The sequence below is a fragment of the Ranitomeya variabilis genome, chromosome 1, assembly GCF_051348905.1.
Source record: "Ranitomeya variabilis isolate aRanVar5 chromosome 1, aRanVar5.hap1, whole genome shotgun sequence".
Lineage (NCBI taxonomy): Eukaryota > Metazoa > Chordata > Amphibia > Anura > Dendrobatidae > Ranitomeya > Ranitomeya variabilis.
In genome coordinates, this window is record NC_135232.1 from 916,166,413 (window position 1) to 916,184,382 (window position 17,970).

At 40.7% G+C, this 17,970-nt stretch overlaps 1 protein-coding gene across 2 annotated transcripts in view; it reads left to right on the forward strand.

The window, feature by feature from the left end:
• FGF2 (fibroblast growth factor 2) overlaps window positions 1-17,970 on the forward strand; it is a 136,478-nt gene that overhangs the window by 92,837 nt on the left and 25,671 nt on the right. For both annotated transcript variants that reach the window (XM_077279089.1, XM_077279090.1), the window contains exon 2: window positions 725-828. In XM_077279089.1, the coding sequence (XP_077135204.1) occupies window positions 725-828 (104 nt within the window). The remainder of the gene's footprint in view (window positions 1-724; window positions 829-17,970) is intronic.

Below are 17,970 nucleotides of genomic sequence, written 5' to 3' on the forward strand. Positions count from 1 at the left end.
TCCATTTGACCATATTTTTTCTATGGGCCATTTATCTACGTGTACAGTTTTATAACATTAACTATGACAAATTGCATTTAGTTAGCAAAGACACTGTGAACTGGTGAGAAACTGCAAAATATATGCACGCAATATGCTTAATAGAAAATAGAAAAGAAATCTGGTCTGGATAAGGATTGGTGTTATCTAAGAAGGTTCTTTTCGGAAGGTTCGACTAAACATATAAAAAAAAGGGGTTGTCTCCAGCGCAGAAATTTTTATAAATAAAACTTCACTTTTATTTAGAACATTCTTAAAAACATGGGTAAGGCCTGATAGGTCGAAACGCATCGGTAGATTTTCAGGGACCCTACAAGATGTACAAGCCCGAGACCATGCTTTTAAGAATGTTCTAAATAAAAGTGACGTTTTATTTATAAAAATGTCTGCGCTGGAGACAACCCCCTTTTTTTTCCTGCTTTCAATTTGACTACGCCTTTGATCAGGGCACCTCCGTGCGTGGATGGACTTTGGAAACTTATGAAGACTGGTGAGCTGACTATATCCATTTCCCCCTTACCGTACTTACTGAACTAAACATGAAAATAGTCTGTGCAGGAGGCAGGAGGGGTCTTGCAACACAAATAACTGCAACTTCTTTTCTTGCTTTATTTTCTGGGAAAAACCCACAATATAAATCATTACAAATGTAAAAATGTTATACACAACTTTATTCTGTTTGCAGTAAAATTACAGCTTCAAGCAGAAGAGCGAGGTGTTGTGTCAATCAAGGGAGTCAGTGCAAACCGATACCTCGCAATGAAAGATGATGGCAGATTGATAGCGCTGGTAAGTCCTCAGTTTATGGTTGTGGTTATGTGACGAGAGTAAATGTTGATATGTCAATGGATAACAGCAAACTTTAAGAATGAATAGTAAATGGCATATTAATTACGTAAATAGACTCTTTCCATTCTCTACCCCATTCTCTTACATGTTACTCTGATAGATCGTACATTTTATTGACAGTCATTAAAGGTGAAAGGTTCCCTTTCATTAATTGCTTCTAAAGATATGTTTTCAAACAGACGTTTTGTCAATGGATGGGAGATATTGATTTTAAGTCTTTTCGAGAATGGTCACTCTTCAGTACATGCTTCTATCCAAGTGCACTCAGCAGTAGATGGAATGATGGGTATGAATACACTCTTTTAAGCAGTTATCACTCCATTTCAACATATCTATAGTTAATAATAATCTGGTAGCAGTGTAGTAATATTATTCTCTCCTACAGTCCATGTTTTTGACCATTTGTAACACATGGAGCTGTGGAGTATATCCCCGATCTTTATATGTAGAGCAGAAGTGGTCATACAGCACTTGATTCACTGGTGCCAACAAAGCAAATAAAGCGATCAAATACAAGACATGGTACATTTTCCCACTGCTAAATCAAGAAGCTGACGTTCAGTGCCCACCGCACAATGTCACCTTGTTTCATGGTGAAAAGACTTCAGTTTTACAGCGTTCACGACTCTAAGTGTGAATGCTTAATATACCGGTAAGGGAAAGCAGCTCTTGGAGTTTCTTATAAATTTTATTTTTTTTTCTAAAGGTTAAGGTATTGTGACTGAGAAGTTGTATTATTTTCGGTATAGTTAATTTTCTCAAAATTGATCAGAATAAACTGAAAATAATTCTTCTGATTGTAACAAAATCCATTGTAATTGGCCAATAATGGATAATATGTTCAACAATGGAGTCAATCACTGGGCCTATGTGGGAGAACCAGGTAATGTCCGAACAAAAGTACTTCACACACCGACATAGTCCTAACGGGCACTCCTGATGAAGGAACAGACACCAGAGGAACACAACTTGTGGATCTCACTGTCGTTTTATCTGTTGCTGACACAGGCTGACTCGGAAGTCTTTTAAAGGAAACCGGTCACCAGTTTTATCACTTATAAACTATGCTCATAACCTTTAAGTTCATAAGAAAGGGTTCCTGCACCCCCTTAACATCCTCAGACATTCCCTGCATACCTCAAAGTGTTTTATACTTGTTCCACGCTGTATGTAAGGTGCACGGTCAGGTCCTATGGCTGTTTACAAATTGTGATCAATGCCACCTCGGTCACTTCAAATGCTGCCCTGATGCATTCAAATGCCACGTCTTCTAACAGCATGTATGTGGATGACGTCTCACCAACATCCATTGTAGTGCCTGAAGTCTCCTGCCTGTGCAGTGGAATCACTGGCTGCTCAATAGGGCACAGTGAGGCGCGCCTGCGCAGCTCTCCGATTCCACTGCGCAGGCTTGAGACTTTAGGCACCATGTGGATGATGGAGAGACATCATCCACTTACATCACTTAGAAGGGGCGGAGTTTGAAGGGACCGGCGTGGCGCTGATCACAATTTGGAACCCCCCATCAGACCGGACAGTGCAATTTACATACAGCGCAGGAGAAGTACAAAACACTTTTTCTGAGGTATGCAGGTGCATGTCTGAGGATATAAAGGGGTTGCAGGATCCTCATTCTTATGATCTTAAAGGGAATCTGTCATCCCGTTTTTCGCCTATAAGCTACGCCCACCGCCATCAGGGGCTTATCAACAGCATTCTGGAATGCTGTAGATAAGTCCCCAATGTAACCTGAAAGATAAGAAAAACAAGTTAGATTATGCTCACCCAGGGGCGGTCCTGGTGTGGTACGGTCCGATGGGTGTCGTGATCTGGGTCCAGCGCCTCCCATCTTCATGCGATGACGTCCTCTTCTTTGCTTCCTGTTGCGGCTCCTGCACAGGCATTCTTTCTCTGCCCTGTTGAGGGCAGAGCAAAGTACTGCAGTGCGCAGGCGCCGGGCCTCTCTGACCTTTCCCGGCGCCTGCACACTGCAGTACTTAAGTCTTTTGCTTACTCCCCTGCCCAGGAGCTGTGGTATGATCAGACATGTTCCTGCATCATCAGACACAGCCATTACACAGTACACAGCAGGGGCGCATTTATAAGATTATCTCTGCACAGGGACATTTTTTTAACACATCCAACTGTGGAAATTATTATTATTCCTAGATGTATTTATTAAAATCAAATTTAAAATTAAATGTGTTCCTGGGAAAACCCCATTAATGCTGAAAGTCTACACTTCAATCTCAGCTTGATGGCTTTGTATACAATCCATTGTACTGGTGAATGGAAGATAAATTATTAAAATTGTGTCACTGTCCACATTTTTCCTGACCCAATCGTTGCTGAACTAAGGCTAATTTCGACCACCAAAGAGCAGCATAGGCATTTAAAAACAAATTCTGCTAAGTAAATGGTACATGGCAGTGGACACGTGACGTGACCGGGCAGTTTTTGGCATTCTATATCATGCTATTTTTGGCAAGTTTATGGAATAATTTTTTTTCTTGGATGTATCTACATTTTTATTAACAAAGAATACTTTTACTTAGAAGGAAAGTGTATTGTGATGGTAAAAATTAGGTTGTGTAATAAAAAGTATTCTGGCCTTGTGTAAGCAGAGATGGATCAACCAAATGTATTGGCTGTAAAACTCAGGGGAGAACACTTGAAGGATTTCCAAGCTCTTCCTGTAACTGCTAATGCATTAATGCTGTGACCTGCTGTGTGTGCCATTGCTTTCTTTAAAAAAAAAAACCAAAAAAAACCAAAACAGTTTTACTGCTACAAAATTATAATTATAATTTCCTGCAGCTAAAATAAAAGTCACTTAAAATTGGGTTGTCTGGTTCTACAAAACTGTTGATCTATCATTAAGTCAGAAGTACTGATATTCTAACATATTTTAACAAATTTTATAGACTATGTTCAATGCAAGGTGAGATGCTTAGCTCAGATTCTCTAAGAGAGAGAAAGTTTTATATAGCATGCTTTGCATATTGTTCAATCACAGACTGCCACCTTTTTGGCTCTGTTGTGTGCCAGAAAACCCCTTCTCTGACTCTGCTTTGTGTTAGATTGCCCCCTTCTCTGAATTTGTTGCAAGTCAGACAACCCCTCCAGCTGTTTTCTGCCAAAATATCCCCCCTCTGACTCTGTTGTGTGTCAGACCACCTCTTTTCTGGTTCTGTTGTGAGTCAGACCACCTCCTCTCTGGTTCTGTTGTGTGTCAGACCGCCTTCTCTCTGGCTCAGTTGTGAGTCAGACCGCCCAATCTCTGACTCTGTTGTGTGTCAGACCGCCTTCTATTACTCAGTTGTGTGTCAGACCACCTTCACTCTGGCTCTCTTGTGAGTCAGACCGCCCCCTTTCTGGCTCTGTTGTGAGTCAGATTAACTCCTCTCTGGCTCTATGTGTGTCAGACTGCCTCCTCTCTGGCTCTCTTGTGTGTGTGTGACCGCCTCCACTCTGGCTGTTGTAAGTCAGACCAACTCCTCTTTGACTGTCTTGTGACTCAGACATCCCCCTCTCTGGCTCTGTTGTGAGTGAGACCACCAGCTCTCTAGCTCTCTAGGGTGTCAGACTGCCCCTCTCTGGCTCTCATGTGGGACAGAATACCTCCTCTGGCTCTACTTTGTGTCCTGCCGCCTCCACTCTGGCTCTGCTGTGCGTCAGACCGCCTCTACTCTGGCTCTGTTGTGCGTCCGACCGCCTCTAATCTGGCTCTGTTGTGAGTAATACTGCCTCCTCTCTGGCTATTTTGTGTGCCAGACTGCCTCTACATCCGTTCAGTTGTGAGTCAGGCTGCCTCTTCTCTGACTCTCGTCCTCCGGTCAGAGAAAGACCCTAATAATAACAATATATACAGGTGCTTCTCACAAAATTAGAATATCATCAAAAAGTTAATTTATTTGCGTTCTTCAATACAAAAACTGAAACTCATATTATATAAAGTCATTACAAACAGAGTGATATATTTCAAGTGTTTATTTCTGTTAATGTTGATGATTATGGATTACAGACAACTGAAATAAATTAACCTTTTGATGATATTCTAATTTTGTGAGAAGCACTTGTATATACACAAATAAGGCAGACAGATAAATTAGTAGTTTTATCATACTTTTATTCACATAAAGATTGCAAAAATAGGATGACACAGTTAGGTATATTCATAAGAACAAGGTCAGTCCTTTGGAAAACTACCCTTAGTCATGGCGCATGACACAGTAGCAGTGACATCTTCTATGACTCTAGTCTCGAAGGCTGAGTTACCACCATATAAGTGGAAGGAGTGGCAGGAAAGTGGGAAGATTTGAACTGGTTGTAAAGTCATGGAGTGACCATTCTTTCCTTTTATCCTAGAAAATACACATTTCACTTTTAGGTCATACGGTTAAATTTGGGTCTGATACACTAAACAGTTTCTGAACATCCTAGGAATTCAGAAAACCATAAAACCCAGAAGAAATCACTGCAGCATCAGTGTTTTTTTTTTGTTTCGTTTGCTTACTTAGAAAATGAAGCCCTAAGAATATTCAAGGCCACTGTCTGTGCTAAAAAGTAATACACGTCAATGATTTTCCTGGCCCTCACTGTGCAGCGATGCATTCAGTCCACACATTAAATATTTTCCATGTGAATTACATTAATGTTCTGCATATAACAGATCCTGTTTGCCAAAGTAATCTTAGGCCCATTATAACTGTGCATTTGAGACTTGGAGTCTAATATATGGACAGTAACAGCTATTACTGCTACCTAAATGTGTTTTAACCCCTTAGTGACGGAACCAAATTTTTGAAATCTGACCAGTGTTATTTTATGTGGTAATAACCCTGGAACGCTTAAAGAAATCCCAGTAAGTTTGAGATTGTTTTTTCATGACACATTATGCTTTATGATATTAGTAAATTTAGGTTGATATGTTTTGTGTTTATTTATAAAAAATATCAGAAATTTGAGAAAAATGTAAAAAAAATTAGCCATTTTCAAACTTTGAATGATTATCTCTTTAATCCAGATGTTCATATCACAGCAAACCATTAATAAATAACATTTCCCTCATGTCTGCTTTACATCAGCACCATTTATAAAATGTTCTTTTATTTTGTTAGCATTTTAGGAGGTTTAAAAATGTAGCAGCAATATTTCATTTTTTCAAGGAAATTTACAAAATTTATTTTTTACGGACTTATCCATGTTTGAAGTGACATTAGGGGTCTCATATATTGGGAAACCCCCAAACGTGATACCATTTTAGAAACAGCACCCCCTGACATATTGAAAACTGCCGTCAGGTAGTTTATTAACCCTTAAGGTGCTTTACAGGAATTAATGCAAAGTGGCATGACAGAAATGAAAATGTGTATTTTTACCACCTAAATTCCTCTAACTTCTGAACAGATTACTACAGCCGGCAGACTCTAAGGCCGCTATTTGGTCGTGAACTGCTATGGCAAACATCAGGACCACACAATCATGATCTGAGGGCACCAATTGGGATAAAGAGGAAGCCCCCACACTCAGTTAACCATTTATAATGTTGTAGTCACTATTGACAGCAGCATCTAAGGGGTTAAACAGATGTGGACGGTGCAAACACTAATCGTGGCTGATGAAGCAAGTTGTCAGCTATAGTGTACAGCCGACAGCTGCGGGATTGTCACCTGTATGGGGGAGGCTATTCTCTTATATCTCAGGTCAGTTAAAAGACGTATTGGCCGTCATTAAGGGGTCATGCACCTTATTGCTTTTCTGCCAGTGCTTCTTCCATTTATAATTTAAGATACAGAAAAACATTTTTTTCCTTTGAGTTATTGCTCATTAGCTATACATCGCTCTCCAATCCTCTTGCCATGTAAGTTGTTACTAAAGAAGGATGACCTAGTGCTGGAAAAATTAAGCGCTATCAGTATACACATTATTATAGAACTTTTATATCGCTAATGGTAGTCACAGTTTCCAATGAGAACATAAAACAGGTGAAATAAGTATTGAACACATCACCAATTTTCTAAATAAATATATTTATAAAGGTGTTATTGACATGAAATTCTAACCAGATGTAGGTAACAACACATCCAATCAACACAGGCAAAGAAATCAAACCATAGATGTCCATAAATTAAGTTATGTTTAATAATGAGAAATGGCACAGAGAAAAAGTATTGAACTTGTTTACTGAAATTTATTTAATACTTTGTACAAAGGTCTTTGTTGGTGATGACAACTTCAAGACCCCTCTTGTATGAAGAAACTAGTCTCATGCATTGCTCAGGTGTGATTTTGGCCCATTCTTCCACATTTACGCTCTTCACATCCTAAAGGTTCTGTGGGCTCCTTCAGTTAACTCTCAGCTTTAATTCCTACCACAAATTTTATATGAGATTCAGGATAGGTTATGCGATTCTAGCAGCTTCATTTTCTTTCTCTGAAATCAATTGAAAGTTTCCTTGGCTGTGTGTTTGGCTTGCTGAAATGTCCACCCTCGTTTCATCTTCATCATCTTGGTAGATGGCAGAAGATTTTTTTATAAAGAATGTCTTGGTATATTTGTTCATTCATTCTTTATTCAATGACATTACATTTGTCGGAGCCATATGCTGAAAAGCAACCCTACACCATAATGTTCCCACCGCCACACTTTACTGTTAGTATGGTGTTAATGGGGTGATATGCAGTGCCTTTTGGCCTCCAAACATGTTGTGTACCATGGCATTCAAACAATTCAATCTTGGGCTCATCTGACCAAACTATATTCTTTCAATATTTCACAGGCTTGTTTAAATATTGTTGAGTAATCTTTAAACGTGGTTGAACATGTTTTTTTTGTTCAGCAATGGAGTATTGAGTGGTGAGAGTACATAAAGGCCTTGAAGGTTGAGTGTATTACTTATAGTTTTCTTTGAAACAATTATACCTAATGATTCCAGGACTTTCTGTAGATCACCACAGGTGGTCCTTGGCTCTTGGATAACTTTCCTGATAATTCTATTCACTTCTTTGTTTAAAAATCCTGTGGGTAGCACCTGGTTGTGGCCATCTATGGTGAAAGGATGTTCTTTTTGCTTTCAAATTATGGCCTCAACAGTGCTCACTGGAACCTGCGGTAGTTTAGAAATTCTTCTGTCAATGCCATCAGTATTTTTTGCAACAGTTAGGTTGCAAAGGTCTTGAGACAGCTTACTGATTTTACCAATCATGAGATGTTTCTTGTGTAGAACCTTGGTAATGAGACACATTTTTCTAGGCAAAAAGCACGTTGAGATAACCTCTGTAGTTAGCTCCCCCAAAGGAACTCTACCGCATGGAGACGTGGTTCACCATGAATATCCAGAGAATAAAAGAATTTCAGCAGCAGGAGATTCCAGTAAAATTCAATTATTTATTAGAAAAATATACAAGTGACAAATGCAACCAAAAACCACCACGTTAAAAAATTACAATGTCAGGCAAACACATTTTAGACACGTCCTTAATCACTGCACCTTTTTACAGACCATCAGTTGAACCAGCTGATGTTAATTTTCACTAAGTGGTAGGATTGCTTTCTAATTACTGATAGGTTTCTTCAGCTGGTGTTATGACTTTCCATGGCCTTTTGCATCTCTCTTTCTTCATGTGTTCAATACTTTTTCCCTTTTTATCATTTCTCATTATTACACATAACTTAATATATGGACATCCATATTTTAATTTCTTTGCCTATGTGGATTGGATGGGTTGTTACTGATATCTGGTGAGAAATTTAATGCCCTTTGCACCCTTAGAAATATATTTACTTAGAAAATTGATGCAGTGTTCAATATTTATTTCACTCGATGTACATTGAAACTACAGTCAGTAAATTCGTCGATGGACGGTATGTGTCACAGAGATGGCTTGTCTCTGTGGTGTAATTCAGAGTATTTTTTTTAGTGCAGGAAAGCACTAAGAGGTTTGTTTGTTGCGCCTGGGTCCGTGCTGTGGGTAGCTATGAGAGATGGGCGGGTCTGGCTACCCACATACCTCACCTCTGGGTGTGGTTACAGCCTATATAATGGAGGCTGTTGTTTGGCACATGGTCTGTGTGTTGGGAGGGAGAAGGCCTCCTGTGTCTGTGTGGCTTCAGACCAAGCCTGAGTACTGGACATTACTCCAGCCTGTGTGCCTACAGGCCTGGCACAGCAGGACCCTGCTATGGACATTTGTACTTTGTTTTGCCTGATCTAAAGGTTGTTTACTTTCTGTTTTTGCTTCTGGATTTATGAAGCAATAAACCCAAATGAACTTTTAAAGGAACAAGCCTCCTGTTTTCCTCCCATCGCACCCAAGTGAGTACAACCTCTACAAGATATACACCACAAATTTGGGGAAGGAAAATAGGAATCTTTTAAAAAAATAATAAAATGGTGGTGCATCTTATAATCCGCTTTTTTGGTAGCTTATCTGGGGGTTTTGGCGGTGGAGCAGAGTCTCAAGTGGCAGAGTTGCTGCTGCATAAAGTTGGCGGTGGCAGGAGATGCTGCAGGCTCCTGGCTGGTAGGAGGTGGTGTTTGGCGGCACAGGGGCTCCACCGACATTTTGTGAAAGCCCGGAGAGCCAGCACTTTCAATGCTTTTCAATTTGGTGGACTCCGGGAAAATGACTGCCTCCGGAGGCCATTTTCCAAGGCAGTGGAGCCCCTGCACTGCCGAACACCCCTTCTACCAGCCTGGGGCCCTCAGCATCATTCCACTCCTGCTGCCATCGCCAGAAGCTTCCTACAGCAGGGACCACATCCGGTAAACTACATTTGGATTAAGGATGCAGCCATGTTCTCCCCAAAAATTTAACGTAAAAAAGTGCATCTTATACTATGAAAGATACATTACCCTTTGTTTTAATTTCAATCAGGTTTTTGTGTTAATTTCTTTTTATTTTGGCAAGGTTTTTTTTATATATCACACTATGTATTTGAAAGAAAAAGCTATATTATTATTATTTATTTATATAGCACCATTAATTCCATGGTGCTGTACATGAGAAGCGGTTACATCAAAATACAATATCACTTACAGTAAACAAAACTAACAGTGACAGACTGGTACAGAGGGGAGATGACCCTGCAGGCTTACATTCTACAGGATTATGGGGAAGGAGACAGTAGGTCGGGGGTTGCAGGAGCTCCGATGGTGTTGAGGTGGCCATGTGGTCTTTACAGGCTGTAAGCTTCTTTGAAGAGGTAGGTTTTCAGGTGTATTTTGAAGGATCCAAATGTGGTGGATAACCAGACGTGTTGGGGCACAGAATTCCAGAGGATGGGGGATATTCGGGAGAAGTCTTGGAGGCGATTGGGTGAGGAGCGAATAAGTGTGGAGGAGAGAAGGAGGTCTTGGGAGGACCGGAGATTACGTGAGGGAAGATATTGAGAGATTAGTATGGAAATATAATGAGGAGAAAGGTTATGGATGGCTTTGTAGGTCAGTGTTAGTAGTTTAAACTGGATACGCTGGGAAATTGGGACCCAGTGAAGGAATTTGCAAAGAGGGGAAGCAGGAGTGTAGCGAGGAGAGAGATTAATTATTATTAAATATATATACATTTTACAATATTCAGACTGGTTATTGGGGCTTTTTAGACTCTAAATTTCTATTTCAGGAAACATCACATGTACATTAGCCACAATGGACAGATTCTGACCCTATGTTTTGTATTCAAGTATCTAATAATCATGTGCAAAGGTAATTGTGTAATGAGGGGAAGAAGGGTCAACTGTGACATCAACTATTGTGATTGGTGCAGAGGCGTAGCTAGAGGTTCAGCTCAGGGGGTGAGAAACATCTGAATGGGCCTCCAACCAGGTAACCCTGAATACAACCATGGTGGCACACCCTAAATTGTAGAAATAGGGCAACCTCAGCAGATGACCATGGTATTACTGAAAATAAATCTCTATAGAAAGACTAACACTGATATTACCACCATATAGCGACCATATAGTTGTAGATACCAGTGATGCAGAACACATAAGAGATTGCAGTATAGCAATATTAGGTGGCTTACAGATGACGTTCTTTCTGATGGAATCATTCACTTTTCCTGTCTTTTCCATGTGACCCAGACCAACATCACATCTTCTTCCAGACATGACTCATCTGCAGAGATTACAACAGACACATTTAAATTCTCAAATTTCCAGACCAGTTTCCATCTATTCCCAACCTGCACAAATGCCTCATCCTACGGATACCCCAATACTGAGCCGCTGCTGCCATATTTGTCCTTATTACAGCACCTGCTTCTTGGTACAATATCAGTGCTGCTCTCACTGCCCCACATAACAATGCCCACCACTGTTCCCCTTACAAAGTAAAATTTATTCTTTGTGCCCCCTAGATGATAAAACTGCCCCGTAGAAAATATTAATACCCTGTGCAAAAGCCTTAGAAAATACATTTTGCCTCAAGAAAGTAATAATTAGCTTTGACATTTACAATACTCTGAGTATCCCTATAACAATAATGCTTAAGTGCCCACTTAACATTGAATAATGTTGCATGAGTCCCCTCATGTATAGCTCCGTTATACACAGTACGATGGGCTTACAGATCCACTATACACAGTATGATGGGCCCACAGCTCTCCTATACACATTACTGTATGCCCACAACTACCCTTTACACAGTACCATGGGCCCACAGCTCCCCTATACACAGTATGATGGGCCCACAGCTCCCCTATACACGATATAATGAACCCCACAGTAGTTCTCACACTGTAGCCCCAACAGGGTATTATAGGTCCCCATACTTTGATATCACCACAGTCACATGATGCCACCACACTTAATGATGCCCCAATACTTTATGATGGCCCCACAATGCCCCCTCTATAGATATATCCATAGATATCCATCTATAGATATATAGATTTATCTATAGATATATCCATAAATATTTAATAGCAAGGCTGATATTGATTAATGAACATGTTTAATTAAAAAAAAAAAAATGGCGCAGGCTCCCATGCAATTTTCTGTGCCAGAGGGGAAAAGCCGACGGCCGGGGGCCAATATTTGTAGCCTGGGAAGGGGGTAATACCCATGGCCCCTTCCCAGACTATGAATATCAGCCCGCAGCTGTCTGCGTAGCCTTTACTGGCTATTAAAATAGGGGGACCCCAAAAAAAATGACATGGGGTCATATTTTATAGCCAGAAAGGCTACGCAGACAGCTGCGGGCTGATATTCATAGTCTAGAGAGGGGCCATGGATATTTGCCCCCCGGCTACAAATACCAGCCCCCAGCTGCCCCAGAAATGACGCATCTGTAAGATGCGCCAGTTCTGGCACTTAGCCTCTCTCTTCCCACTCCCCTGTAGCGGTGGGATATGGGGTAATAAGGGGTTAATGTCACCTTGCTAATGTAAGGTGACATTAAGCCCGGTTAGTCTTATTGACGCCTCTCCATTACTAATCCTATAGTAATGAAAGGGTTGAAAAAAAAGACACAGCCAGAAAAAAGTATTTTAACCCCTTAAGCCCCAAGGGTGGTTTGCACGTTAATGACGGGACAATTTTTACAATTCTGACCACTGTCCCTTTATGAGGTTATAACTCTGGAACGCTTCAACGGATCCTGATGATTCTGACATATTGTACTTCATGATAGTGGCAAAATTTCTTCGATAAGACTTGCGTTTATTTGTGAAAAAAATGGAAATTTGGCGAAAATTTAGAAAATTTCGCAATTTTCCAACTTTGAATTTTTATGCCCTTAAATCACAGAGATATGTCACACAAAATACTTAATAAGTAACATTTCCCACATGTCTACTTTACATCGCCACAATTTTGGAACCCACATTTTTTTTGTTATGCATTTATAAGGGTTAAAAGTTGACCAGCAATTTCTCATTTTTACAACACCATTTATTTTAGGGACCACATCTCATTTGAAGTCATTTTGAGGGGTCTATATGATAGAAAATAACCAAGTGTGACACCATTCTAAAAACTGCACCCCTCAAGGTGCTCAAAACCACATTCAAGAAGTTTATTAACCCCTTAATCCCATATGACGTACTATACCGTCGAGGTGGGGTGGGCCTTAATTCCCGGTGACGGTATAGTACGTCATACGCGATCGGCCGCGCTCACGGGGGGAGCGCGGCCGATCGCGGCCGGGTGTCGGCTGCATATCGCAGCTGACATCCGGCACTATGTGCCAGGAGCGGTCACGGACCGCCCCCGGCACATTAACCCCCGGCACACCGTGATCAAACATGATCGCGGTGTACCGGCGGTACAGGGAAGCATCGCGCAGGGAGGGGGCTCCCTGCGGGCTTCCCTGAGACGATCGGTACAAGGTGATGTACTCACCTCGTACCGAACGTCTTCTCCCTGCAGGCCCCGGATCCAAAATGGCCGAGGGGCTGTATCCGGGTCCTGCAGGGAGCACTTCCGGGTCGGAGCAGGCTGCAGATGAAAGCTGCAGCCTGCTCCGATGAAAGTATGATCGCAGATCTGATAGAGTGCTGTGCACACTATCAGATCTGCGATCTGTGATGTCCCCCCCTGGGACAAAGTAAAAAAGTAAAAAAAAAAATTTCCACATGTGTAAAAAAAAAAAATAATAATTCCTAAATAAATAATAATAATAAAAAAATATTATTCCCATAAATACATTTCTTTATCTAAAAAAAACAAACAAAAACAATAAAAGTACACATATTTAGTATCGCCGCGTCCGTAACGACCCAACCTATAAAACTGGCCCACTAGTTAACCCCTTCAGTAAACACCGTAAGAAAAGAAAAAAAAAAACGAGGCAAAAAACAACGCTTTATTACCATACCGCCGAACAAAAAGTGGAATAACACGCGATCAAAAAGACGGATATAAATAACCATGTTACCGCTGAAAACGTCATCTTGTCCCGCAAAAAACGAGCCGCAATACAGCATCATCAGCAAAAAAATAAAAAAGTTATAGTCCTCAGAATAAAGCGATGCCAAAATAATTATTTTTTCTATAAAATAGTTTTTATCGTATAAAAGCGTCAAAACATAAAAAAATGATATAAATGAGGTATCGCTGTAATCGTACTGACCCGACGAATAAAACTGCTTTATCAATTTTACCAAGCGCAGAACGGTATAAACGCCTCTCCCAAAAGAAATTCATGAATAGCTGGTTTTTGGTTATTCTGCCTCACAAAAATCGGAATAAAAAGTGATAAAAAATGGTCACGTGTCCGAAAATGTTACCAATAAAAACGTCAACTCGTCCCGCAAAAAACAAGACCTCACATGACTCTGTGGACCAAAATGTGGAAAAATCATAGGTCTCAAAATGTGGAGACGCAAAAACTTTTTTGCTATAAAAAGCGTCTTTTAGTCTGGTTTCACACTTGCGTTTTTATCTGCATGCGTTTTTTAAAAAAACCGCATGTGTGAAAAAATGCATGTAAACGCGGTAAAACGCATGCGTTTTTATAGAAAAACACAAGAAAACAAGAAAAAAACAAAAAACCCTAACCCTACCCCTAACCCTACCCCTAACCTGAAATATGTGGCACTGAAATACGTGGCACTGAAATATACGTTTATATACGTATATACGTATATAAGTGCCACGATATTTCAGTGGCCACGTATATAAGTGCCACGTATTTAAGTGCCACGTATTTAAGTGCCACGTATTTACGTGCCACGTATTTACGTGCCACGTATTTACGTGCCACGTATTTTTCAGTGCCTGAAATACGTGGCACTGAAATACGTGGCACTGAAATATCGTGGCACTGAAATATCGTGGCACTGAAGTATTTACGTGCCACGTATTTTTCAGTGCCTGAAATACGTGGCACTGAAATACGTGGCACTGAAATACGTGGCACTGAAATACGTGGCACTGAAATATTGTGGCACTGAAATATCGTGGCACTTAAATACGTGGCACTTAAATACGTGGCACTTAAATACGTGGCACTTAAATACGTGGCACTTAAATACGTGGCACTTAAATACGTGGCACTTATATACGTGGCACTTATATACGTGGCACTTATGACTGTCAGAAAATGTTCAGTAAACGGTTAGGGGTAGGGTTTCAGGTAGAATTGGGGAGTTTCCACTGTTCAGGCACATCAGGGGCTCTCCAAACGCGACATGGCGTCCAATCTCAATTCCAGCCAATTCTGCGTTGAAAAAGTAAAACAGTGCTCCTTCCCTTCCGAGCTCTCCCGTGCGTCCAAAAAGGGGTTTACCCCAACATATGGGGTATCAGCGTACTAGGGACAAATTGAACAACAACGTCTGGGGTCCAAGTTCTCTTGTTATCCTTGGGAAAATAAAAATTTGGGGGGCTAAAAATCATTTTTGTGGGAAAAAAAATATGTTTTATTTTCACGGCTCTGCGTTGTAAACTGTAGTGAAACACTTGGGGGTTCAAAGTTCTCACAACACATCTAGATAAGTTCCTTGGGAGGTCTAGTTTCCAATATGGGGTCACTTGTGGGGGGTTTGTACTATTTGGGTACATCAGGGGCTCTGCAAATGCAACGTGACGCCTGCAGACCAATCCATTTAAGTCTGCATTCCAAATGGCGCTCCTTCCCTTCCGAGCTCTGTCATGCGCCCAAACAGTGGTTCCCCCCCACATAGGGGGTATCAGCGTACTCAGGACAAATTGGACAACAACTTTTAGGGTCCAATTTATCCTGATACCGTTGTGAAAATACAAAACTGGGGGCTAAATTTCATTTTTGTGAAAAAAAAAAAAAAAAATTATTTTCACGGCTCTGCGTTATAAACTGTAGTGAAACACTTGGGGGTTCAAAGTTCTCACAACACATCTAGATAAGTTCCTTGGGGGGTCTAGTTTCCAATATGGGGTCACTTGTGGGGGGTTTGTACTGTTTGGGTACATCAGGGGCTCTGCAAATGCAACGTGACGCCTGCAGACCAATCCATTTAAGTCTGCATTCCAAATGGCGCTCCTTCCCTTCCGAGCTCTGTCATGCGCCCAAACAGTGGTCCCTCCCCACAAATGGGGTATCAGCGTACTCCAGACAAATTGGACAACAACTTTTGGGGTCCAATTTATCCTGATACCCTTGTGAAAATACAAAACTGGGGGCTAAAAAATCATTTTTGTGAAAAAAAATAATAATTTTTATTTTCACGGCTCTGCGTTATAAACTGTAGTGAAACACTTGGGGGTTCAAAGCTCTCAAAACACATCTAGATAAGTTCCTTAGGGGGTCTACTTTCCAAAATGGTGTCACTTGTGGGGGGGTTTAATGTTTAGGCACATCAGGGGCTCTCCAAACGCAACATGGCATCCCATCTTAATTCCAGTCAATTTTGCATTGAAAAGTAAAATAGCGCTTCTTCCCTTCTGAGCTCTGCTATGCGCCCAAACAATGGTTTACACCCACATATGGGGTATCGTCGTACTCAGGACAAATTGCACAACAACTTTTGTGGTCTAATTTCTTCTCTTACCCTTGGGGAAATAAAAAAATGGGGGTGAAAAGATCATTTTTGTGAAAAAATATGATTTTTTATTTTTACGGCTCTGCATTATAAACTTCTGTGAAGCACTTGTTGGGTCAAAGTGCTCAACACACATCTAGATAAGTTCCTTAAGGGGTCTACTTTCCAAAATGGTGTCACTCGTGGGGGGTTTCAATGTTTAGGCACATTAGGGGCTCTCCAAACGCAACATGGCGTCCCATCTCAATTCCAGTCAATTTTGCATTGAAAAGTCAAATGGCGCTCCTTCCCTTCTGAGCTCTGCCCTGCGCCCAAACAATGGTTTACACCCACAAATGGGGTATCAGTGTACTCAGGACAAATTGCACAACAATTTTTGGGGTCCAATTTCTTCTCTTACCCTTGGGAAAATAAAAAATTGGGGGTGAAAAGATCATTTTTGTGAAAAAATATGATTTTTTATTTTTACGGCTCTGCATTATAAACTTCTGTAAAGCACTTGTTGGGTCAAAGTGCTCACCACACATCTAGATAAGTTCCTTAGGGGGTCTACTTTCCAAAATGGTGTCACTTGTTAGGGGTTTCAATGTTTAGGCACATCAAGGGCTCTCTAAATGCAACATGGCGTCCCATCTCAATTCCAGTCAATTTTGCATTGAAAAGTCAAATGGCGCTCCTTCCCTTCCGAGCTCTGCCCTGCGCCCAAACAATGGTTTACACCCACATATGGGGTATCAGCGTACTCAGGACAAATTGCACAACAATTTTTGGGGTCCAATTTCTTCTCTCACCCTTGGGAAAATAAAAAATTGGGGGTGAAAAGATAATTTTTGTGAAAAAATATGATTTTTTATTTTTACGGCTCTGCATTATAAACTTCTGTAAAGCACTTGTTGGGTCAAAGTGCTCACCACACATCTAGATAAGTTCCTTAGGGGGTCTACTTTCCAAAATGGTGTCACTTGTGGGGGGTTTCAATGTTTAGGCACATCAGGGGCTCTCCAAATGCAACATGGCGTCCCATCTCAATTCCAGTCAATTTTGCATTGAAAAGTCAAATGGCGCTCCTTTGCTTCCAAGCTCTGCCATGCGCCCAAACTGTGGTTTACCCCCACATATGGGGTATCAGCGTACTCAGGACAAATTGTACAACAACTTTTGGGGTCTATTTTCTCCTGTTACCCTTGGTAAAATAAAACAAATTGGAGCTGAAATAAATTTTGTGTGAAAAAAAGTTAAATGTTCATTTTTATTTAAACATTCCAAAAATTCCTGTGAAACACCTGAAGGGTTAATAAACTTCTTGAAAGTGGTTTTGAGTACCTTGAGGGGTGCAGTTTTTAGAATGGTGTCACACTTGGGTATTTTCTATCATATAGACCCGTCAAAATGACTTCAAATGAGATGTGGTCCCTAAAAAAAAATGGTGTTGTAAAAATGAGAAATTGCTGGTCAACTTTTAACCCTTATAACTCCGTCACAAAAAAAAATTTTGGTTCCAAGATTGTGCTGATGTAAAGTAGACATGTGGGAAATGTTATTTATTAAGTATTTTGTGTGACATATGTCTGTGATTTAAGGGCATAAAAATTCAAAGTTGGAAAATTGCGTAATTTT